Below are 27274 nucleotides of genomic sequence, written 5' to 3' on the forward strand. Positions count from 1 at the left end.
AAATAAAGGTTTTAATAAAATGTAACATCCACCCATGATATTAAAATTTAAAAAAACAATTCCTAGTAAACTAGGAATAGAAGGGAGCTCCCTAAAAATAACGAGTACAGTATCTTATAAAAGGCTCTAGCCATCATCATAATTAATGATGACACATTGAAAGCATACCCTTCAATATTAGGACTAAGTTAAGGATATTTACTATCATCACTTCAATTCATTATTTTATTAATGGGTCCTTGTCAGCACACAATAGATAAACAAGAGAGAAATGTATAAGAATTGGAGAGAAATATACACAACTGCCATTAATTACAGACATCTGTGTCTACAAAACATTTTACAAATAAAAGAGCAGAAAGGTTGATGCATAAAAAATCTATATGCGTTTTTATACATTAGCAGTAAATAGTTAAAACCATATTTTTAATGCCATTCTAAAGAACTTTCAAGATACAAAATGTATCAAAATATATACAATACAAATATATTAAATACTATATTTGTATATATAAATATAAATTTGTAGTATATATAAAGACAAATTTGTATATATGCATGTATATTTGCAAAAGTATACTAATTATAATTATTTGTCAAAAGATATTAGAAAACCCTAAATTAACGGAGAGATATAGATTATTTATGGATTGTAGGTCTTAACCCTGTAAAGATTCTATTAATATTATAACAGGTTTAATATTGTAGGAAGGAAAATTGATCTATGGATTCAATGCAGTGCCAATAAATATCCCATCAGGACATTTTGGAGGGAGGTATTGACAAGTAGGTTTTCACTTTATATGGAAATGCAAAGGACCAAAAATGGGATATTTCTGATGAAGAAGAACAAAACAAGGAAACTTCCTCACCAAATATGAACATATAATAATTAATATAGTATAGTATTGGTTCAGGGGTAGACAAATCAACCAATAAAACAAAATAAAGAGCCTAGAAAAAGACCCTCACATGTATAAAAAGTAATTTAATAACAGCTGGCATAGAAAGTTCTGTTGAAAAAGAATAGAATTCTCAATAAATAATTCTGAGATTATTATTCCCCTTTGTACTGAACCATTCTCAGCAGCAAATACATATAATCCATTATGTCCTCTCCCAAAACAAAATAAAACAAAACACAAGCACTGCAGTCGCTGCATCCTTTTTTAGCTACCAACCCGTTTATCTGATCCCTTTCACATCAAAACTTTTATTTTTAGAATTATTGATAATAACTGTCTCCACTTTCCCATCTCAGTTGATTCTTTCTGCCACCCACTGGAATTCAGCTTGCCTTTCCACCAGAGTTGTAACTCCTGTTTACCTCCAAAACATGTTCCAAATAATTGTACTTTTTTCCATCTTAATGGCTACCAATCTTCTCTATACTGAACTAGTCTGGTCTCTGGCTTCCACTCTCACCCCTCTTCTAGAGTATGTCCATTTTCTATTCAGTAGCCAAAGTATTCTTTTAAAAATACAAATTATACGATACCCTTCTCGAAACACTTCAGTGGCTTCTCACTGCACTTAGAATAAAATCCAAACATTTACCTTTTACCTCTAGAGCTGAATCTGATCACCCCAGCCTTCCTCTCGAACATCACCATTCTCTTCATCTTCATGTGGATGGACCTGTCTCAGCATTTCGATCTCAGCTAAAATGTCACCTGCTCATAGAGGACTTCCATGACCAGTGACCCAGGCACTTCAAACATACTACCCCATTGTAATTAACAGCACAGCCCTTTACATTAGCTAATAATTACCTCATTTTTAAATGTATTTATATATGGATGGATATATGCATTTATTTTTTCCTTCATGGGAACAGGGACATTATCTACTTTCTATGCTGATACATCTTCAGCCCTTGAAACATTGCCTGACCTAGAGAAGGAATTCATAAAAATTCATGCTGCATCCTGATTGTAACATTAGTGTTGGAAATCTATGCATGTAAAAATAGCTATCAAAACATTAGCAACAAAAGAATTTCTATTCAATGTATTTGAAGAGTGGGAAGATGATAATATTAATTTTAACTATTCTATATTAAGCCCCATTTTGATTAGGTTACCACATTGTGTCTGGCTGGTCTGACAGGGGGCCTGCTAAGTATTTGGAATTGAGGCACTTTACTTCTTAATCATGGAAACCAGCACAATATTTTTAAGATAGAGAAAGAAATCGATGGCATTTGAGTAGCTTTTGGCAGGAACCAGGAGCCAAGAAAAAACATACTGTCTGATATTGTGTGATAGTCAAAACTGACTTTAAACTTTCTAGTTAGTTTATTTCTCTGTTACTCAACTACATGATATTAATAGCAAATATATATTGAACTTTCACTAAAATCCTTTCATTATTTGAGGATTAGCAAAATATGGGTCCAAAATATCTTTGAGGCTTCTGGGATATTAGAAAGATTTTTAAATATTGAAATATTAATATAATAAATACTGTGTGTCAGGCATTTTTCTACAAACTTCTCATGTATTAATTCACAATAATGTTATGAAGTAGCTTCTGTTTTCATTCCATTTTAAGGATGACGAACCTGAGAAACAGGGAGGAGAAGCATCTTGCCTGAAGTCACATGGCTAATAGGTGTTAGAATGGGAGCCTGAACCACAAACTTCCTTGTTATCAGGAGATTGTTATGTAGCCAGAGCACTTGTGGATACAATTTAATATCTTTCATAAGTGTACAGTATCCTTCTTCCTTTTCATTACAGGGCCTTATATGTAATACTTTTTTCAACTTTCTGCCTTCCCCGAGTAACTCTCAGATAGAGGAGTGCAAAGACTCTATTGGTCTTTCTCATCATTATATTCTCTGTGCCTAGAAAAGGGCCTGACACATGCTAGGTGTTGTTTAATAAATATTTGTTGAATTAATTAGTGAAATTACTTGCTACAAGGAAACAAAGTTGAACAAACATGTATTACTTTAATAAAAACTGTTGAATACAATTTATCTCACCTTGATCTCCTTTTCAAACCTCTGTATAGTCTCACAAAAATACACATATATTGTCAAGTTGAAAATTTGCCCGGTTCCCTTTGATACTCGTGATCATTGTTCATGCTGGAAAAAAGAATCTTATTGTTGCGTTTCGGAAACTAACAAAGCTACTGCATAAAAATGCCCTTTTTAAAATTTATTTATTTATTTTTATTTCAGCACAGTACAAGGGTACAAATGTTTAGGTTACATATGTTGCCTTTGCCCCACCCGGGTCAGAGCTTCAAGCGTGTCCATCCCCCAGACGGTGCGCACCGCACCCATTAGGTGTGAATATACCCATCCCCTCCTCCTCGCTCCCACCTGCCCAAAACCCGATGAATGTTACTACTTTTTAAATCAAAATTCCAGAGAATAAGATCCCCATGCCTCTTTTCAACAGCATCTAGCCTTACCTCAATCTCTTGTGCTTTTGTCTTAGTGATCTGATATTAACTAGAGATGAGCTTTCTTTTTAATAGCAATTTTAGCTGAAAAATAAAAAACTACTAGTATGATTCTGAATTATGTTGCTTTTGCTGACTCTTAGGTGTCAAACTATAAAAGATTTTTTTATCCAGTTATCTTATGTTAAAGTTTTAAAGAATCTTTCTAAAAGGGATATTCCCTATCAGGAATAAAAATAATAGAATTCCATTCTGCGTATGCTGATTAATTATTGTTATGTAATTATTGCTACACGTGCTGAATGCCTATCAAAAAGATAGACTTCCTTCTCTCTTATTTTCCACAATTTGCAGTGAAGGATATCGAACATCATGGGATAATTATGCCCTTACTTAGAAAACTCAGGATATTTGCATCCTGGCTCTTTTGTCACTCAGTATTCCAGCAAGAAATTGATAGCTGCACCCCAAGAGATGCAGCTGAAGAGTGTGTGATAAAAAAAAAAAAAATTACCAAGCGTTGAAAGGGTTAATGAAAACCAACGGATAAGGAAAACACACTGGGTTGGAAAATAGAGAGGGACCCACTGGTGCTCTTAGCTGTACTGGAAGAGGGGAACCCTGCAAGGAGATGTGGGCTGAGATGGGGCCCAATGCAGTAGGGCCAAGTTGCTGCCCTAGCATAGAGGGAGACAGGTAAATAAAGACCTTCACCTGTCTCTCTTGTGGTCTTCTGGCTTCTTAATGCAGCCTCTAAATCCAACCTGAAGCCAGAGATCAAGAGAGCCTGGTTTGTGCCTTTCCTAGAGACTCTCTTCGGGTACAAAATAGAATGAAGAATGGGCAGATCTGTGGGGACAAATGGAGAATATCCAGCATAGCTACTAACAGAAAATGAAAGAATATCATCTACTTTTGGATTAAGTGCGTGGGCCTTATGGAACTTGAATCTTCCTGATTCCCATATCTAACAAGAGGCAGCACCTTTCTTCTAGAGATAAAGAGAGAAATTGAAGTCAGTTTTGACTCTTCCTTCTTCTTTATTTGCTGTTCAAGCCATGACCAATTTCTTTACGTATTTCTCAAAAGTGTCTCTCTACTAATCCATCTCTAATGCAAATCTATGCCATTTCTACTGCCCACGCCTTTGTGTAAGTCTTGGCTTCAACAGCTTATGTCAAATTGATTGCTTTATGATAACACAGTGGGAAGAGTCTGGTGTTCTTAAATCCCCATCTGCTTTGCTCAGGAACTTGCACTGGCTCTCCGTTGTCGTGGATATCGAATGCAACATCTCCTGCCTGGGCTTGGATTTCCTACAGCACATCCTCAACATGTGTAACCAACAATCTTTACTTCCTAATTATTCCTGCACATGGATCTTTTGCTTATTCTAATGTGCTCTGCACATATGGCTCTAATTTCTTCTTTTGTTGATGTTATTTCCTGCACTTTGAAAGAGTTCCCCTAGCTCACTAAATCTTAAAACCCTATCCTCCTTTAAAACCCATTTCCTTTATATTATCTTTCTGAACTAATCAGCCTGCCCTGACGATACTCTCTGCTTAAACTTTTATTATATTTGCTTGTTTTTCTACATACTTTGGTACTTATTTGTTTTATAGTCATGGACTGTGTTATTCTTGTGTGGAGAGTAAGAGTTTATTTCTTTCACATACCTCGCATCACTTGAGATAATTATAGAAATTATATCTGACATATGGTAGTCTGTCAATAAATTACTTTTGAGTTAGATTGCGCACTCGAATTATACTTATTAGTCAGTTGCTTGTTTGGTTAGCTAATTTAGAGCAACTCTGGAAGAATTAGCCAAATCCACACAAACAGTGTGTAACTTTTGAGGACTAATTCCTTTCTTAGGTATTTACCCTAAAGGAATAAGTGAAGAAGAAGCTCAAAGACTTAGCTTCATGAATGCTCATTAAAACATTCTTTATAGTAACACTTATAAAAAACCATAAACACTTTACAGCAATAGAAGCAACAGAATGTGAAAGTATGTATATCCAAGCAAGCATATACAATTCAACTCTTAAAGATGATATAGATTATAACATTGGCACAATAAAAATATACGGTTTTTAAGTTTTGAGGCAGATAATGCCTTTTTATTTTGATTACTGTTTTTATAAAAATTATACATTTATACACATGTATACAAAAATACATAAAAATATGAAAAAATGTATATTGTGTTCATATTGGTTAACTGTGGTGGGTAAATTAGAGACTTGCTTGTTTATCTGCATTTTCTGATAATATAAACATTGCTAAATACATTGAAAATAACTATCACAATTAAGACATTTCCCTTAGTTATGGACTTTACATGATTTCTGTGCAAGGTGATCAGGTTAGTTGTTTCAATTAAATGACTTTATTTTACTTACGGAATGACTTAGTGAATTTACCACAGCAAATGTTTGTCAGTTACAGTATATCCTGCCTTAAACACTGTCTACTGATATTTAAACTATTATTTTTATATCACAATTTGTTTGGAAAACTGTCAAAATATAAAACTTGTATAATGTCAGATTCGAAAATAAAAATAAAAACTTCAGCCGGAAGTAACTATTTCATATATAAAAAGACAACAAAGGATAGCATTACTTGGAGTCTTTTAATTACCAAGTGAGGTAGTTTGGGATTTCATGGAGGTTGTGTTATGCAGGAGAGTGGTTTGAATTCAACTTATATGACACATGTACAATTTAAGATCGTAAGTAGAGCCTGAAGGCATAGAACTAAACAGGAGTCATACATACACATACAAACATACCGTATGCATAAAATGAATACTACGTATCTCTGGAAGGTTAGATGCTATGTTCTGAAACTAAGATAAATCACAAATTGAATTACTTCACAAAATCCTTTCAGTAAATATAATCAACTCTTAACTGAAACAATTGATTTTTCCACCTTATATAGAAACCATATGGATTAAACCTGTGTAATAAAAGGTCTTAATTGTAATAAATATCTTTAAAGTAGTTAGTAATTTTTTTTAAACTATTAATAAGATACCAGTAAACAAAATGGGATCCATGGACCAGAGGAATCTCGATATGGTGCAAAGCAGAACAGTGTACTTCTTGGAGGAGGAAAACAAAGGCAGAACCTCCATCACCTCCCTTGGTAAGGTGTGGAGGGAGAGGGATACTCCTAACCTACAATCCCTTAGTTTTTAGTTAGGGCGTGCTGTTTTATCTCTCTAAGCCCAGAAGGAGGGAAACAGTTGATGACTATAATTTCCTGTGCCAAACCAGGTAGGATGATAGCTGAATAAAATACCTCTTCAGCTGAATATTGCTTCCAGCTGTGAAAAATGGACAATGTAATATAGTGGACAGCATGAGTCCAGCATGCTTGGTTTTGAATACTGGCTTTCCTGCGCTAATAGTACTCATTCACTCAACAATATACTTCTTTAGCGTTAATTATATGCCAGGCAAAATGCAGGGCATTGGTGGTAAATAAGGGATCAAAACATGTATTATCTTTGCTTCCTTACAGATTGATGAGGGAGATAGACATTAATCAAATAATCTTACAAAGAACATAATTATATACTGTGGTAAACCAGTGCAGGAAAAACTCAGGAATTTATGCAAGTATATTGTAGATATAGTCAGTCCTAAGAAAGGTATAAAATAATCAGGGAAAAAACTGTTGTCCTGAGGTAGATGGCAGCATGATGCCATTTATAGAAGGGCAATTAGCTTGATATAGAAAGCCATAGAAAACAACAAAAGTGTAAGAGCAGAAAAAATAGCTGAGAGATGTGAGTGGCGCCAGACCACCCAGACCTTTATCCTAGAACAAATAAAAACCATTGAAGATTTTTAAACAGGAAAGTTGCAAGATCAAATTTCTGTTTCTGAAGATCACTGGCTGATATAAGGAAAAAAAATGGATTGAAATATGTTAGCTTTCTAAAGAATTCAGTGAAAGGGCATTTGAAGCATTCCGGACAAGAGATAATAGTTGCTTGAAACTAGGCCAGGCGCGGTGGCTCACGCGTGTAATCCTAGCACTCTGGGAGGCCGAGGCGGGTGGATTGTTTGAGCTCAGGAGTTCGAAACCAGCCTGAGCAAGAGCGAGACCCCCGTCTCTACTAAAATAGAAAGAAATTAATTGGACAACTAAAAATATAAAGAAAAAACTAGCCGGGCATGGTGGCGCATGCCTGTAGTCCCAGCTACTCGGGAGGCTGAGGCAGGAAGATCGCTTGAGCCCAGGAGTTTGAGGTTGCTGTGAGCTAGGCTGATGCCATGGCACTCTAGCCAGGGCAACACAGTGAGACTCTGTCTCAAAAAAAAAAAAATAGTTGCTTGAAACTAGAGAATAGCGATAGTAATGATACATAGTTGAGATAACAGTTCCTACATTTCTGACCTTTGCAACTGCATGGAAGATGGTGCCAATCCCTGAGCTAGGAAATGCATAATGAGGACCAGATTTACCTGCATTTTAATTTGATTACGTTGAGTTTAAGATGTCTTTGAGATATCCAAATAGAAATGTCAGATAAGCTCTTGGATATAAAGGTCCGAAGCTCAGAGAGCCCTGGGTTAGGAACATTAATTTGATATTCCATTGCCTTATAGTTGATTATTGAAGTCACAGGCATAGATGATATACCCTGGAGAGCACTAGAGTCAGAAGAGAAGGAATCATTGAATATATCCTGGAAAAACTCAAATATTTAAAGGTCAGTTAGAGTCAACAAAAGAGACTCAGATGTCAGAGAAATGAGGGGAAAACCTGGAGAAAACCAAGAAATCGAGGAAAGAAGTGCTTCAAGAAAGAGTGGTCATTAGTGATGAATGCTTCTGGAAAATCAAGTTCATTGAGAGTTGAGCATTTCAAGCACGCAGCTTGTGAGAGTCGTGAAAGTGGAATTATGGGTGTATAAACCAGGCTGCAGAGGATATGTGTGACGAAATAGATTCAGTGTAGACAACTCTTTGTTAGGCAAGGAAAAAGACAGGATTATAGCTGGAGGGGGAGGTGGAGTCAAAGTAATTTTTTAAATGGAATAGACTTTTAAATATGTCTTAGTACTAATGGAAATGATGCACTAAAAAGAGAGAAATCTAACAGATAGAAAAGAGAAGGGATAACCAAGAGAAGTCTTATCACAACTTTGGCTAAGTTATTTAATGTCTCTGCTTTATTTTCACAGCTATAAAATAGGGAAAATAATGCCCACCTTCATAAGGTTACTCTAATAACTAAATAATCTGATGTTGTTAGAATCCTCAGTAACATCTCTGGCACACACAATGTGTTTTAAAAATTGGTGCTTAAAATGTATCTAGCAGCTAATATAGTGTCTTATACATATGAATGGCTAATATAGTGTCTTATACATATGAGATACTCAATAAATATTTGTTAAATGTTGAATAAATATGATTCTGGTTCATGATTTTTGATTATTGGGAATATAAAGGAGTCTGATGTATATTACCATATAATGGGTTACAGATACACCTTGGGTATTCATGATGATGATGATGATGATGATAATGGTGATGTATGATGTTTGCTATCTGATAATGTTGATATTTTGGCCATTTGTGTTCACAGGGCACTATTTTTCTGCCTGGAAATAAAGTCCTTGAACATCCTTGCAATGAAGAAAACCCAGGGAAGTTCCTTTTTGAGGTAGTTCCAGGTAAGATATTTTTTCTGATTTTTATTAAATTATTGTCATTCTATGTTGATAAAGGTGAAAACAGGTTAGACATGTTTTATTCTTCTTGAGTCATGGCTGAGAACGTTAATTTGAGAAGGCAAGTATCAAATTTGGTTATTTACACAAACGATGAGCCCAGGTTTGTACACTGGTGTAAACGAATGCACGCACACTGACAAACTCGTGGTCACACGTCTGTTGGATTTCCGTTTGTCCACGACACTCCGGAGTTGACCAAAAGTCATGACACAGCATTTGTAAGAGACTGTTGGAGACAAAGTTGATTTTACAGTGCTCTTGTTATATAAAATTCGACAAGGTATTATTGGTAGAATGCTTTGCCCAGCTAACTTGCTGACGTATTTTCTCACAAAACTGCATCTTGAAGGAGCCCTTGTTATAAAACAAAACAAAACAAAAACCCTCTTTCAATGACTTACCTGGTATTACAGTTTTGTCCCTCAAGTTTACTCCCAAACAACCACCCCCACATGTTAGGCTTGTAAAGTTGAGTATTGCTCTGCCACGTCTCAGATCCTGCAGTGGAGCTTACGAACATCTGTTCATTTTTCCTCGTCATCTGCACCCATTCTTCTTAGTGTCCCTGGTCTCCACTTAAATCGTTGACTAACATAGCAACAGTTTCTTCAAGGCAGTGATCTACTCCTTTGATCAGTTCTTCAGCATTTCCTTATCCCTCAATGTAAGAGCAAGGAAGGTAAGAATGTCATTTTTATAGAATTGGCTCTGGCTGACCCAGTTTATGTAATATTGACATTGATTTAATCACTGTCTAGGGTGGGTGTGAATTTATTTGGGTGAGTGAGTGAGTAATATGTAACTGTTATCAATAATGCTGGCACAAAGGCAGGGAATAAAATATTTTTCCCAGAATTATAAATGCTGGGAATCTACAATGTGAACACGTATTTTTTCCCTTCAATGAAAACAGCTGTAGCGCTGAGTTCATCTGGCTCACAGTGGAATCCATGACTAAATGTTAATTAATGCAGCTGAAGTGTGGAAAGGTTAGTCAGATGCATTGTGTTATTTGTTTCCCCCCAGGGAGAACATATTGAAAGAAACCTGAATCCTGTTTGCTCTATTAAAGTCCTTTTATTCTTACTTCTTAGTGGAATACCCTGTATAGAACCAGATTCCAGATGTTGCAAAGTCTTTGAAGTATCAGTAGAGGAAATTTCTTTTCCTATTTATTCTCAAACATTAGTGCATGTTGGATTTTAAATCAGCATGATATTAAACTGATGAGTATAACTTTTTGTCTCCAATACCACTGGAGGTCTACTTTTCCATTCAGTCTGCTAGCTACGAAGAGAGTTCATCTTTTAGTGAAGAAGTTCTGATGTAATATAGATGGATATTCTCAATGCTGTCTTAGAGAGAGCTGTGTCTTCAAGACCAGGAAGTCATGGATAAAACCTCTTCTCCAACGTTGCTGTTCCAAGCCCTATGTTTCATATGCAGTGCATATGACATAACGGGTTTTGATGAGTAAAGCTTACAAAGTTTAATACTGTGTAAGATGGAATTTGAAAGTTGTCCTTTCAAAAAAATTTTTTTGAAGGAAATTCGAACTTGCTTGTAATTCGAACTTGTAATTTTGGAGTTGAACGTATTATGCCTATAATTTATTTGAAAAATTCTTCCGAATTATTTATACAATATGTTGTAACTTCTAAATTAGGTTTTATAATTCTGAATCTTCTTATGACGTATTAAGAGAATTAGGCTAAATGCTTCTTTGAAGAGAGAGCTGGAAATACACACGACTAGATTGACAATCCAGCATTTATGTCAGTAAATGCCCGGACATCAGCATTGCATTTCCAGACAAATGCTTATGTGGGGGTCTGTATAACATGATTTTCATCGATTGTTTTCAAAATCAGAATTGTTTAGGGATATCATGACACTTGGTTTATCTTTGCAAATGGAAATGACACAATGATATTTTCCAATTGTTCCAATTGTGCAGTAGTTTTACATGGGAATCTGGGAAGTTACAAAAGCTTCTTTTTATTTGTCAGAACTCATAGGAGGCAGGAAGGAGTGCAGAAATGTGGTTGATGCCTTGTACAGAACTCTGCAGGCCAACCTGGCAGCACATCCTCATAACACATACTTATTCTACATTGACTTTTTCTGCACGATTCTCTTAATTGCCACTTCTGAAAACCTACCGTAAAAATGATGCTTACAGAACCAACATATCTCTGTCTTTATGGGCAAATACCTCAACCCTAACTACCCAAGATGTATCAATGAATAGGAGAGCATTAAATCCTCTAATTTCATCTGCCCATAATGATTTCCAACAAAACAGACCAAAGCTTCCACAAGCTCATTGCCATTTTTCTAGCGCTATATGCATACATACACATTTGTGTGTATGTGTATAAGTATACAGCTTATCCATAATGGGCTGTCTTTATATTAATAATTTGTTCATATATATCCATATATAGGTAGGAATTTTTTTAATTTTTGCTTTTGCTTTAATCTGAATTATTCTATAAAACAAAGGACTAATCATGTGCAAATAAAAAAAACAAGAATTTTCAACAAAATTGAGAATCTCAGGTCTTTGTATATTACTTATTTACATTTTTAATATATTTCTACACAGATTTTAGGCTTTTGTAAAAACCTATCTGAAAAAAAATACCATATTTTGGGTTAATTTCTTATAGATTCATTATCCCATGAATTGAATAATCTCTCCAACTAATGCTATGATTTATAGCATTTCACTCCAATTTTTTTTTCCTGTTTCCCTACTAGTTATTCAAAAAGACATCAGCCAAATTGGCAAATTTGAAGGCTTCTCTGTCACACATGCCAAATTTTAGACTGGAGTAAACTTTTATGGCCAAGTGCTAAGCTTTTGGGAAATGTAGTTGAGAAAAGAATGTTGGCAGCTCTTTAATATACAGTCCTTGAAGAAAGAAAATGCGGTTAGTCTCTTTGCTTCTCGAAATGTGTTCTGGTTGAGTTTTCCATGTGATGTTTAAAAAAAATGAACAGAGTAATTAATGTAATAATGATGCTTTAACTTTCTTAGGAAAATAGTCTCTAACAGAGAGGAAAAATAATACACAGACAGGCAAGAAGAGACGGAGGATTATTTGTAACTCCAAATAATTAGGAACCACATCTTTCTTGCTCAGTATGTATCCTTAACATCTCGTACAGTATAACACACAGTGCTAAACAAATATTTATTGAAATGCATGTATTTTTGCATGCAGGTTTATGGAAGAATCTCAGTCATATGAAACTATCCTCCACCTTGCTATGCTGAACTCCTATTTCCTGGTATGTAGGACTTTTCCTTCTCTTGGTCCAGCAAAGACCTCTTTTTGGCTCTAGTGGCTAATGTGGAGGGAAACTCCTCACATCCTTCCCTTTTCTACTTCTCTGCATTCCTCTCTGATGATGAGACCAAGAGAAGGATGGAAAAAGATAGGAATCTTCCTACATGGGTGCTGTTGCTGGGATATAGCTCTTTAACAACCACTGGTCATTTATACATACATTCCTCTCCAAAGGCTGACGCTTTCATGGGGTGCATTTGTAGATTTTTCAGTGTCCCTGAAATTGGAAATCTGCTTCACATGGTAGGATTCTCCCAGCTTGTGGATGGTCCTGTTGGAAGGGATGCAGCAAAAAGGCTCAGAGGCAGCTGCTTTCTTTGTGCTTATTCAGTAATCAGGAAACGTACCCTGGTCCACCATGTCAGGGAAATGCAGGCTGTTTCACTTCGTCTTGCCCTTTTCTCCGTGGGTCATCAGCTCAGCACCCAGCAAGGCCAGTGGCTTGCCGGGCTTCAGAGGCTATCACAGGCCCCCAGCTTAGAGAAAGGGTAGGCAACTGTTCTGGCACATATCAAATTTTACGAGCAACGCTTTTGTACTTCCCCGACTCGTTATGATGGCTGGGAGAAATCCTAGTCCTCCCCCTCAAAAAACAGTGTTTATCTTGAAAATTGCTATCTCCAAGAGACACTTCCTCTTTTCTAGTCTTTTCCTTATAACAGTCAGGGGCAGTTTTGGTTTCTTCTCTGAAACCAAATGCTTTCTCTAAGTAAGCCCTGAAGATAAGTGGTGAGGTATAACTTTCATTGGTCTTTTCAACTTAGAATGTGGGTTCTTAGCCCTTCTTTGAGTGGTTGGGGCCTTAGCAGCGATTCCAGGATAATGAAGAGGAAACTTTTTATTTCTGTCTATCTGTGATTTTAGATGGGATTCCCAGGAAACATACCCTGATGGAGAGTTATGTTAGAATGCTTATGAGGGAATGCTCTCTGGAGGTATTTCAACTGTGAGGCAGTGGGGAAGGTAAAATGGGGTCAGGGAAGCTGCCCCACAAGGAATGCCAGGGTGACGAGGTCTCAGCTGATCCAGTGGGGAGCACTGAGGCTGGGATGTCCCTCGAGGTTGCTTCAAACCGCGGGGCTGGGCCTTCATTTCCCCGTGTCAGCTAGTCACTGGTCGGGAGTGGGGGAGACAGATAAACTCAGGTGAAGCAGTTCCCTGCCACAGTGGGGAACAATTCCCATGAGGGGCTCTGGGCACCTCAGCAACCAATATACCAGTCTCTGGGATCTAGACAGAGTACCGTAGATAGACTCCATTATAGAATCCTTGGCTGCATCAGTTTCTAGATTTCTCTCTTCCAGGCAATGTTCCAGGTTCTTTGCGTGTATTGCTTTATTTAATTCTCGCTACAACTCTATGAGGCAGGTGGTATCATTATCTCCATTCCGTCCATTCTACAGGTGAGGAAACTGAGGCAAAGAGAATTAATTTGATCAAGGTTAAAAGGCTAACACTAAGTAATGAAAGTATATTCAAGTATGTGTGTGCAGGGTGTGTTCGTGATGTGTGTGTGTGTGTATAAAATAATATATCACTGATTTACAAGTAATGTTCTAAGAGGTCAAAATAAAATATATATGACTTAAAAATGGGCTATTAGAGTATTAGAGGTTGGAGCCTATTTTATGAAATATGAATATGCGAAATTCTTATTTTTTTAACTGAAATGAATATTCTGGTATCTCTTTTTAGCTCATCCGTTAAGGATGAGAGCTTTGGTACTTGAGGTAAGAGTAAGCATTTTTATTTATTTGCAACTATTTATAATAAAATATATGCAATACAAATAGGCACTGGATAAAGATACCCACTTGCAATTCTTTTGAAAGCATGTTCTACGGCCACAACTCTACCATCGTGGAAAAGTGTGGAGAGAAACACACTTGTCAGCAGTGGTCTCACTCATGTATGAATCACTGCAGCAAATTCTGCATGTGGACTGTTTTTCCAGCAGAAAACTATCACACTCTGGGGGCCAGTTCTCTTCATTACAGGACACATGTTGCTGGAATTGTTCTCAGCTTCTTCACGAACTCCCCACACACCCCGGCCAAGCTATCGCTCATGCTCTAGCCACCAACCAACACACCTGATATTAATCACATGCTGGGACTCAGTCCACTGACCAAGCAAAGACTTCTTATGAGTTTCAAGGGCAATTGTTAATATTCCAGACTCTCAAAGCCCCATCTGGTCTGGTGCCCAAAATCAATAATAACTAAAACTAGGAGGTTTTCTTATCCTCTCCCTTCCCCCAGGGAAAGAAAAGAAGAGGTAAATAGAGAAGAAAAGGAGATGAGGAATGAACAGGTAGCTATGGAAACAGAGAGAATAAGAAATTTTGAAGGATAATCTAAAGTGATTTTCATCTGCTAGAAACAAAATTAAGCCCTGCAAAAAAGAACAAGGTGTTATTTACCCCACTTTTAGCCATGCCTATGCTAATTATTTCCAATAGGCTCAGGCAATTACATATTACTTCCATAAATTTCAATTAAAAATTTTCCATTCTGATTATTTTCCAGAAGTATTTCTTAGCAGTTAAGTATTTCTTACCAGTTAAGTAATTTCTTAGCAGTTAAGAGGACATGGATGCTTAAAGAAGCTAATAAATGATTTACAGATCCTTTTGTCAGAAAAATACAAATGCATGTACCTATATATACCTACCAAAATTGCACACACTTTCGAGGTCTTCAGAGATTCCCCCAAACACAGTCATGGACCACAGATTAAGAATAATAATTTATTTGGGACTAGAGACTTTATTATTTCTATCTCTCTCTGTGTTTAGCTCCTGTGCAACTATGTATGTCATCTATGTCATGCATGCATAAACATGACAGGTTTTCTCTGTTATTAGTAATTACCTGGTATGCTAATCAGTTTTAGACTTTTGCCTCTCTGATTTAGTTGTTCTTTCTCCTGGTTCTATGATTGTGTAACTCCACAGATCTATTTCACGCATTTACAAAATAACTTTTCCTGGATAGAATATTTCATGGGTCCAGAGGCTGTAAAATTTTTTATCAAAACGAACCTACGTAGATGGTCGGTATGGCTGTTTTATATAATAGGCCAACTGAGAAATAAATAGTTCTGCAAGATATTTGTGGTGTCTGGGAAAGAAAAAAATTTTTAGTTTTTGAGATAATAATGTAACATAAGCAATGAAAGTTTACTATCAAAAAAAAAAAAAGAAAGTTTACTATCCTTGTCTGCACTTGTAACTCTTTCTGAATTGAACATATAATGTCATTGGATTTAAGATGCCTATCATTTAAAACTATAAGCCAGTATTTGGCATTTATTTCATATGAAAATGTGGGGATATTTTAATAGTGTTTTAGCATAAAACTTGGTCATTTTTTTGATCACCAGTTAAATATGCTGCTAAGGCATTTAATTCTACAACATTCCACTTATTTTAACCTTTCTTTTATTTTTTGTTTTAATACTGTAAGTTAAAATCCGTGCAATTATATTCATTATCCAAAAGCAGCTGTGACAATCTCTTTTGTTGTCTGCCTAAGTCTGTAGGCAGCCCTGAAGTTTTTTTGTTTTTTGTTTTTTTGGCTTGATTTTAATGTGTGCAAATCATTTAGAGAATGTGAGTAGGAGTTATTTATGGTATGAAAACATAATTCTATATACATAAGTAGTTCTGAACATGAATTAAATAACTGCATTGGTAAAAATCAGCATGTTTTAGCTACTATGTATTCATTTATTTAAAAAAAAATTTGAGGGATTTTTGTTTCAGAATTCTCTTCCTACGTAAAATACCTTAAAATATACACTTGAAAAAAGTGATTAACATGGTACAAAGAGCATTTTTAAATGTTTTTAATCCTTTGAAATTCTGGCTAATGTCATTTCAACCAACAGGCATTTGAGGCATTTATGAGCTGATTGAAACTGTGATCATTTGATCCTCTTATGTGAAGCGTCTGCATGAGGAGTGTTCTCTTGCCGCATTTGTAGACATGTTAATCCATTTACCATCATTATATGCTAGATCAGGGGCCAGAAAACCTTTTCTGCAAAGGACCAAAGAGTAAATATTTTAGGCTTTTTGGGCCATAAGGTTACAACTGCTCAACTCTGCAAATGAGTATGGCTGTATGCCAATAAAACTTTATGTATGGACACTGAAATATGAAATATAATTTTCAAACATCAAGAAATAGGATTCTTCTTTGGATTTTTTTTTTTTTCAACCATTAAAAAATGTAAAACATAGACACTGGGCCAGATTGGGCCCGTGGGCAAATCTGGCTTGCTGACCCCCATGCTAGATAAAAAAAGCAAACCTATGAAAAGGAGGCTGAAGATACTAATATAAATCACTAATCCCCACTGGTGCCACCAAAGCCAGAATTAGAACTCCGAGACAGCCTGTCTCCCCAGGCCATGGGATTACCCATTGCCTCGAAGTCATGATTCAGGGACTATTTGCCAGTGTTTTTATTTAGAAGTTCCATCTCTGAATTTTATATATATATATATTTTAAAATCATGATGAACCTAAAAATGTTAGTGAAACAGAAATTGTCTCTTTGAAACACCGTCTTAGCTCATTAGAATTCTAGATTTTGACCAGAACTGAAATCTCTTATGTGACTTTATGAATACCATGAATAGGAGATCGAGTGTGTCTAGCATGAAAAGCATTTCCCACACTTTGTTGAGTCTGCACAAGTTCAGGAAGCTCTTCTCAAGTGTTCTGAGACAGAAGCATCCGTTGCAAGATCAAATAAGTTTGAAGTATCTTCTAAACTCTACTTTCTACAATGTACATTAGCATCTTAAAGCTCTGAATATCTCCCAGAAAATGACTGAACATTGTTTATTAGTAAAGCAAACAGACTTAACAAGCTTATCTTCTCAGAGGGGTAGCTTATTTCCCCTACCACACATTAATTAACGTCTCCCTGCCCCTAACCCCAGCAGTTTCCCCTTAGCATGAGTATGAGAAACACTCCTATACTACTCATATATAATGTTTACATATTTCAGGCCCTATACTGATATATGTCAGGCTTTAATTCACATTTTTAATAAGTGCTAAAACCAGGCTTCACACCCATCTGAGCCCACAAAGCCATCACATGTTACAGCCTTCTTATACCAATAAGAATAGGGATAGATTTATTATCAAGATCCCACAGGGGCCAAATATCCAAGAGTTAAGAGAAATAAGGATGACAAGAAGAAATGAGGGTGTGGGTTTAAAAGTCAGTATACTCTGCATTTCCTTCCTCTCTCCTGGATACATTTCTTATGCTGTCTGTGTTCTCTTTCTTCCCCATTAGATTGGAAGCTCTTGAGAGTGGATACCTTCCATCTCTAACCCCTAGCAGAGTGCTGCCGTATGGTATACGCTCAGTGCATGTTTGTTGAATTAGTGAATAAACTAGACCCCAGTTTTATCATCTATGAAATGACTGCATTGGATTAGTCAAAATTAGAAGAACTGTCCAGCTGTGAATTATTTAACTTGATTATCATTCTCTTTCCCATTGCCTCAGGAGACTAGTGAAGTTCATTAACTTCTCAGACTCTGCACTCTTTAAAAGGCAGTGCTCATTGCCTCATCCTTGAGTCCTTCATTAATACTAAAACCAGTGGTGTCTTTTATTACTTTGATGTCAGAAGACATCTATTAACAATCATTTGCCAGAATAAATGTGATCTCCCCCTACATTGTTCCTCGTGACGTGATTTTACTAAATAATTACACATTCTCAGGCTGTTGTTCACCTGCCTCTTTTATGCAGTAATTGAAAAGGGATTTGCAATAGAATCAAGCTGAAAACATAGACAGCAAAGTGCTAAACAAATGTTGGCTGCTGTTATTACAAATAGTTTCCCCAGGCAGTTCTGTGGTAGGACTTCCTTGAGCTAGAGAAAGAATGCGTTTGGGTGAGTTGACAGTTGGTGGAGAGAACCACCAAGAGGTTAGAAATGATATGGGAAGGAGGAAGGGAAATCATCCTTCGCAGGAAATGGCAGATACCAGAAGAAGGAAATGAGCGTGCAGTGCCACAGCTGCTGGTAATTAAGAGTGGGAAGTAAACGTGCAGCAAAGATAAAACTGCCATGTCGCTGTGTCCTGTGCCAGCTCTTGGGAACCAAGACAGGCTTTCTCCTTTATCTTTTCTTTTCTTTCTGTAATAGAAAACTGAGATGACGATATCCTGAATGTTTCAAAAACTAAAACCCTAAGGACCATCCACAGCCCAATAACGCATCCCTGGGCCTGTCAGACTTCCTGGCTTTAAAATGGATGTTATCTTTACTTGCCTATTAGTCTGAGGGTGCATTTGGCCCTGTCCGTGTTTTGAATGCTGCCTGTCTTAAAAACTGTCCATCTGCACAGCCCCATACATCAGTCCCAGAGAGGCCTAAAGGCTGATTCATCAGAGTTCCTGAGAGGTCTTGGACCCTCCAAAAATGTTTGATCTCACCTACTGAAATGTCTACACCCTAAATAAGAAAACTGGCAACTTGAAGTAAAGCCGTCTATGATTTATAAAACCCCAAGGATATTTCAAGTACATTGCTAAATATTTCGCCAAATACAAAGCTATTTGCTTTAAGTATATAAGAATAAAGAAAGAGTAGAAACTGCCCTGTATCACAGTGACTAGGAGAGACACCTAAGGAAAGAATACCAGGAGTTGATGGGGAAAGAAGAACCATCAGGGCTGCACTGGAGGCCAGTGGCAGGAGGAGAGAGAGGTAGGAGATTTCTCTATCAGACAGGACTAGGATTAAATCCCAGCTCTGCCCTTTGAGCTAGTTGCTCAGGTGTTCTAAGGCATGGTTTTCTCTTAGTAAATATAAAGTAAGAATTCTCCCTCATAAGGTCGTGGTGAGGATGGAAGGAGATAAGAAAGGGAGGAGCTCTCAGCACTCCGCCTGGCCCCGAGTCAACCTTACTGAAGAAGAAAGCGACATTTTGGAGCCATTGGCTGTATAGTGCCGTCTATATTAATAAACAAGTGCCGGCCCGGAGACTGAGTGGTCTTACATGGGATTATAAGTGTGGCAGGAATGTAGGAAACAAAATTTCAACGTGGACTGGAGTAATCAAGGCAGTCTTCTTAGCAGCAGTGAGTCTGCAGGTGAAATTTAAAGAAATGACAGGATTTTGATTAGATAACTATGGAGTTAAGAATTTCAGGATGAAAAAATATTGACAAAGGCACGAAGGAGGTTCTGAGACCAGAAAGGGATGCCACAAGTGCCCCTGGTACTTGAAAGAGAGGTTACAGTAAGAAGGGGGAACGTGGCATAATTCATGTGTGTGTCCTGTGACTCAGGCTGTCCAGGGAAGTGGCCATCTGGTCGTCCCTTTTCCAGCAGCCCTGATTTTAGGAGCCTCATAGCCATTCAGACACCAGGCTGCCATTGCACAGGTAATCGGCTCATTTTGTGAAAATACACAGCTAAATGCTCATCAATGTTCATATTTCAAACACAGGAGCAGTAAACCTAAATTCAAACTCGTGTATGACATTCGAATTGCACCACCCATCTGTGGCTCTACTAGGCCTTAGCAACTTTACGGACAGTCACTAAACTGTTATTATGAAGTGTAAAAGTTTTCCCATGGACTTCCACTTGGTTAACACTGTTTCTAAAATAATATTTTGTGTGTCTGTGACAAGAAAAGGGAGTGCGTAGAAAGAGTCTTTAGAGTGTTTATTGGTTTTCCAGGACTGCTGTAGCAAAATACTACAGACGGAGTGGCTTAAACAACAGGAATTTATTTTCTCAGAATTGTGGAGGGTAGAAGTCCCAGATCAAGGTGTCTGCAGGGTTCGTTTCTCCTGCGGCCTCTCTCCCTGGCTTGTAAGTGGCCATCTTCCCTGTGTGTCTTCACGCGGTCCTCCCTCTGTGTCCTTCTGTGTCCTAATCTTTTCTTTTTATAATGACACCAGTCATATTGGATTAGAGTCCACGACCTCTTGACCTCATTTTAATTTAATTACCTCTTTTAAGACTCTGTCTCCAAGCTGGGTCACATTTCGAGGTACCAGGCTTTAAGACTTCCACATACGTATGGGTAAACACAACTCAGCCTATATCACAATAAAAAAAGAGATGAGACCTCACTCTTCTTCTAGAGGCTTCTCTTTTGCAGGGACAAACGCTCTCTCTCTCATGTTTGTGACTGAGTGTTTAAGTTCCATCCTGCTCCTCAAAGAAAGAAGCCGCAATTCAGACCTTGCTGTATGTGCATCACACTGTCATCCAGAACTCCGATCACTCCTTCCATAAATAGTGGACAAGCTGAATGATTTAGCACTCCAAATTGCACTAACAACATGTACAATAAAAATGGTGGCTGGCCAGGGAAAGAACAGATTATTTTATTTCTAGCTACTCTTTCCTGCAAATTGACCTTGGATTTAAAATTCCTCTTAATTTTACTCCTAGGGTTTTGCTTTGTTTTGTTTTTATCATTTTGATTAAAGGAAACCGATTGGACTTTTAGCTTTAGTGGTGTTGTTATTGTCTTTTTTTTTTTCCCCCTTCCTTTTCAGTCAAGGCTAATTTTATTTGGGGACAAACTTCTTTCTAAAAGTGGCACACTCATGCTTTAAATATTACTGCGATGTGTCTAGTGAGGGGCAGAAAGCCAGAAGGAGCCATGATGCATCATGTCCAGTTGCCCAAGCCTTCCGTAGTGAACTACCAGCTTGTCCTTCCGAGTGCAGAGAAGCCAGGGGTATCAAGACAGGCAGTGAAGGCTTTTGGAAAATGATTAGTGCAGAGGCATGACATGATTCAGGGTTCATTTCTCCGGTACCAATCACATTGTCTTTCTCATGACTCATTTCTGGTGTGTCACTTGCTTACAAGAATTACAGCGGAGATAATGACAGAACTCTGCTTGGGGGCTATTTGGCTCTAATTTGTTTTAATGGGTTCTTTGATGGAAGGATGAATAACTCATTCCACTTTGAATATAACTGACACAAATCAGTGATTATTTAGGTAGTTTATTTATTTTGTATTTTATTTTTGATAACTCCCTTTCCCACACATAACCTTATTGTTAATGTACTTTTATGCACATTTCTCCGATTTCCTGATACCAAATATATAAAACTACTTGTAGCTTCCATTTGGTCCTCCTTCCTTCTATTATAACAGAGAAACTGTTCCTTTTTCTTTATAAATCCAGTTCTTCATCTGTCTTTGAATTCCATTCATTCCCACCTTTTCAGGAACCATCATCTATTGATTGTACCATTTCTAGCTTGTTATGTAACTTTGACTTCTCCCATCCAAGTACTAACCAGGCCCAACCCTGCTTAGCTTCCGAGATCAGACAAGATCGGGCGCGTTTGGGGTGGTATGGCCCTAGACTGTAACTTTGACTTCTATATTGTATTATTTTTATAGGCTTACAGGTGTAAGTAAATTGGGATTTTTATTTAAAAAAGCAAATTAATCTCATGCATACTAAAGCTTCAAAAATATGGGCATAAAATCATGCTATTACGCCTCTGATTGTTTTCTAAGAAAATCATTTCTTAACCACACTTCTTCCACTATCTATTACTTCATATTTTTGGCCTGTTTTTGCAGCAAAACTACTCTATACTATACTCTTTCCAATTCCTGTCATTGTCCCAGTCTATTTTTGTCCCCCAACTCCACCAGATTTTTCTTACCAATGTCATTAATGACAAATTATTTTTCTGAATCCAATGATTAAGTTTTACTCTGCATAAAAATCGCCCAATCATTTGACACAGCTGATTGCTCCCTCTTTCTCAGTACAGAGTCTTCATTTGGCTTTGAGGACATCACACTTTCCTGGTTTTCTTCCTCCTTCGTTGTCTATGTTTCTTATTAACCATTACTTGTTTCTCCTCTTCTCCCTAGCCTCTTCATGGCGGTGGGCTCTTGGGTTCAGTCTTCGTCCTCTTTGTCCTGGAAAACCACAATATTTTCCTAGCTTGTCTTCAGACTTTACTTCCTGCCTCCCCTCCCCCACCCTGTTTTGCTCTATCCCATACACTGTAGCCAGAGTGATGTTTTTAATTGACTTTATTTTTTAGAGCAGTCTTAGGTTTATAGAAAAATTGTGCAGAAAGTGCGGAGAGTTCCCATATACAGAGTGATATTCAGATCCGATGAAGACATCTCCTCTTTAAAAAAATTTTATCACAGCCCTTAAGACCTGTATAGACTACCCCCAAAATATTTTATTTTTCTCCTTTGCTTTCTGAACTCTAACCACTCTGGCCTTCTTTCATTTTCACAAATGGGCCATGCACCACACTAGCCACAGGATCTTTACATATGCTGTTCGCTCTTTTTAGAATGGCTCCTCCCTCTCATTTCAAGATTCGTAGATAACTCCTACTTATTCCTCAGATGGTATCTCAATCGTTGCTTCCTTAGGGAAACCTGTATCTGATCCCAGTATGTCTCAGCCCACTTTGAAGGCCCATGATCTATACTTCTTACCATTTTTCTTATATAAATAATGTCCATCTCCCCTATAAGCGTGTAAGTTCCATGAAAGCTAGAACTCTGTTTTGCTCATCATCTTATTTATATCATATAGCAAACTTCCCGACATGTTGTACCCATTTAATAAATATTTGTTGAATGAAGAAAGGTGGGAGCTAAACATAAGAAGTCAGTGTAATTTAGAAAAGGGTAAATTCTGGGGTGGATAACCAGGAACCTAAGTGCTACACTAATTCTGTCATTCCATTCAAACTTAAGGTTTATCAAACATCTAGTAAAAATCAACTATGACCTAGATATTATGAACCAAATTCTTATTCTTGAGAAGCTATTGTTTATTATCCCAGCGAACATCACTTGGAGGTAGAGTTCCACTGAACACTCTGGGAAACACTGATCAAGTCTATTTTTGAAGCAATCCAGTACTTACGGAACTAACAGGTAAGAGAGAAGCAACTCTTGCTCTTGTTATATCTCTTAGGCAAGACCTCTAGTTCCCGTGGCACCCACTTTCTCATCAGTGAAATGAACATTACTCCATGGAATTTCCAGATGAGACAGTATGTGTGAATGTCTGCAAACTAGTGTCACCCAAATGAGGATCATGATCTGTATAAATTAGTATAAATTGTCCCACTAGTCTATCATCATATGTGTGTCTAACTTGTCTTCAACTCACCTTTCTTTAACGGACACCTCATTATTTCTAATGTATTGAAATCCAGTGGTAAGTCTTGGTTACATCATTCTCTATCATTTTTCTCCCAGTTGATGTGTGAAAACCGATCGGTATGAAAGCACTCAATAAAAAAGAATGAGATGATCTGTGTGCCACTGTAAAAAAAAAAATGGATTTGTTTTGAGTGACTGTGTTCCCTTCCTTCTTGAAATGTTGGAAGTACAGACCTGAGCCATAAATGACCCCTTTCCTTAGTCAATTTTCAGTGGTGCCCAAATGTTAAATTCATCCATTCTGCTCAGCCCATCATTGTTAACCTGTGAACCCTAGTGGGTTTGATTTCTTCTTCCTTTGAGATAAATCTCTCCTCCTGCACTTCCTGGCAGCCTCAGTGCCATTTCATTTGTTGTCTGGAACACAAAGCCTCAAGGCCATCACCGATGCTACTGATGGAACTAATTATGCGTGGGAAACCGTAGGCAGCAAACTTGTTATATGCTAAGTCTAATGGTCACTGACTTAATTACACAGGAAGAGCCAGGCACAATGGCTCAGTGTGTTAAGCATGGCTGAAAATACTGTCCCCTTCAAAGTGCAATATTACCGTGCTCTTGTTGCTCAAAATAATTGGGAGCAGCAAAGAGACGATACACTTTTTCACCTGTTTGAACTTTGAAGATTTTACATGTGCTCACGTCCATGCCACTTGCAAATTCAAACTCCCCTTCAGCTTACTTAGTTGAAAATATGAAAAAGCATAGAATCTTGGCGTCCACCAACAATGTGATCGCAAAGGTCAGTGTAAAGGGTCTACAGTGAAAGGAGGAAGACAGCTCACACTTTGTGCTTGGCTTCCATCTGTAAGAGACTGATCCCCGTGTGAATAACCTGTCTGCCAAGTTGGGCTGGAGCTCTAGCAAGCACAATATTATCTCTGAAGCAATTAGCAATTAGAGTCATATCTTTTCAACAAAATAAATCTCTACGATTCCTTGGCTAACTAGATACTGAAAATTACTTTTAAATAGGACTCTAAGATTCACCTAATAAAATCAGAGTTTAACTGCAAATAAAATCAAATCAGGAAATATAATTCTTTTCTGAGCATATCAGCAAGATTTAAAATAAATTAGCCTTCTTTACAATATGAATAATATATTCTACTTTTGAAAGGACTGTTTGAACTCAAAATATGTTCCAAATTAGAGTTAATAATTTCTGTTTTATTAATCAATAAGGAAATAGCTTCTTGGGCTTTCTTGATACCTGTCATATACATTTTATGGAAACTGTAACACATAGCAGAAATTATAAAGATAAAAATCCTCAGTGGGATCAAACATCTATATTTTTAGATGTGACTAAAATTGAAGGGGACTTGCATATTATTTCCATTTTAGAGAGATCTGGAATCTGGATTGGTAAGATCCTTTGGTTTTCAAGGCTTTATAAGTTTTGTTCATTCATGTAGACTTGTGACTGTTTTAAAGTGTTTTCTGTAACCAAGGGAGGGATGATTGTGGCTTTCTTTGTATTCCCCAGATGACAGATTATGTTCACTGGTGTTTGTGTGATTTGCTATTATTGTCTCTATCACTCTCTTCCAAACATGAATGACTTTTGAAGAAATCAGTTTGAATCTGAAATTAAGGCAAAAAGAACACTGTAAGTTATATGGAAATATACCACCAATGGATGAGTGGATTAAAAAAAGTGGTGTAAATATACACCATGGCATACTAACCAGTGCTAAAAAAAAGAATGAAATGTCTTTTGGAGCAACTTGGATGGAACTGGATGCCATTATCCTAGGCAAAGTAATTCAGGAACGGAAAATCAAATACTGCATGTTCTCACTTATAAGTGAGAGCTAAAATATGGGTACACATGGTCATACAGAGTGAGTAATAGTTGTTGGAGACTCCAAACGTCAGACGGTGGGAGGGGGATGAGGAATGAAAAATTACCTCTTGGGTACAATGTGCACTATTTGGGTGATGACTACTCTGAGGGCCCCAGACCTCACTGCTATACAATATATCCATGTAATAAAACTGTAATTGTACACCATAAATATATTGGAATTTTAAAAGTATATGAAATATAAATTAATAAATCTTTTTTCCTTATTTTATAGAAGTTGTAAGGAATCTCAAAGATAATTTTGTTCATTTTACAGATGAAGAATATGGGTCGCAGAGAGGTTATCGTGGCCAAAATCCTGTAAAGTCCCAAATTCCCAGTTGAGCAGTCTTTTCACTCTTTTATATTCTTTTTAATTAGATTAGTATTAAATTTTCTCAATTTGGTCAGTTTAAGTAGCAAGACTACTGCCTTCCCAGTATACTTGATTTTGGTAGTATGTTAATAATAATTCAATAATCATACTATTTGATGTGCTCTTTGTGGTATAGTAATATGTTCTTTATATGTATTATTTTGTTTAATTTTTACCACTCTTATCAGTTAAATATTGTTTTTCAAATGATGAAGATAAATTCAAAACGTTTAAGGAACATTCCAAGATCACAAAACTAGTAGGTGGGTGACATGGGGTTCAGAGCCAAGTTTTCTTTTCTAAGTTAGTTTATTTGGGATGAGAGTTAGAAAATGATCAGAAAATTTAGTGAAAATGTTGGTGATGTCTTATTAGATCTCTGGAAGAAAGTATCTATAGTTAGTTACCAATAGAATTGAATAATGAAAAGTTTCTATTATCTTTATATATTGTGTTAATAGAGAACTGTTTTCTTTTTAACATCAGAAATTTCTCCTTGATAAATTAATGTTCAATGTTTGTAAACAGCAGTAATTAAGTCAGTTTTTCTGTTGTTCTTATCTCTTACCCATGTCCTTTGGTGGATTTAGGCCTCACACCTGCATACCTGTTGAGTGGCCCACATTCAACAGCAGTGGTAAAGTGGCAATAGCTGTGTCCCAGGACAGGTGGAAGGTTAGGAAGCTTTTTCCTGGGCTAATCTTCCCTATACACACATGTAGTCATGGTGTGGTTCAGTGTCTATGTGGATGCAGAATATACCACGACAGGAGAAACTTTATAATCTTTTCAGCAGTTTGTTAAGGTCACAAAAACAAATGCTTTAAAAATAAGATGAGAATTAATTTAATGGACAGTTACTTCACTTAATTAACCAAAAGAAGTTAAAACATCACACAGAAGGAAAGTAGATGAGGAGATTTAATGTCGAGCACCGTGATGCTGAGCCAACTTCTTACATCAACTATTTATTGTGGGGAAATTTCAGTGTGGAGGGTAATGTTTCTTAATCTACCTTATACAAATTATTGTACAGTGGCAAAAAAGTGTGTTTGTTTAAAAGGTGGTATGTATATTACTTCACATAAACCTCAGTGAGGGTAAACATACCATTGACTTCTGTTCTACTATCTTATCAGAAAAAGTTTTTTTTTATTTTTTAACAACTTTATTGAGATATGTTGTATACTGTACAACTCACCCAAAGCATAAAATTCAGTAGTTTTTAGTATATCTACAGAGGTGCACAACTATCACCACCATAAGTTTTAGAA

The 27274-nt window shown here is 36.9% G+C and overlaps 1 protein-coding gene across 1 annotated transcript in view; it reads left to right on the plus strand.

Annotated features, from left to right (window-relative positions):
- Positions 1-27274, plus strand: part of ARHGAP24 (Rho GTPase activating protein 24) — a 332868-nt gene that overhangs the window by 126792 nt on the left and 178802 nt on the right. The window contains exon 3 of the mRNA XM_012647248.1: positions 9037-9124. Within this exon, the coding sequence (XP_012502702.1) occupies positions 9037-9124 (88 nt within the window). The remainder of the gene's footprint in view (positions 1-9036; positions 9125-27274) is intronic.

The sequence above is a fragment of the Propithecus coquereli genome, unplaced genomic scaffold (genome assembly GCF_000956105.1).
Source record: "Propithecus coquereli isolate 6110/MARCELLA unplaced genomic scaffold, Pcoq_1.0 Scaffold26, whole genome shotgun sequence".
NCBI classification, from domain to species: Eukaryota; Metazoa; Chordata; class Mammalia; order Primates; family Indriidae; genus Propithecus; species Propithecus coquereli.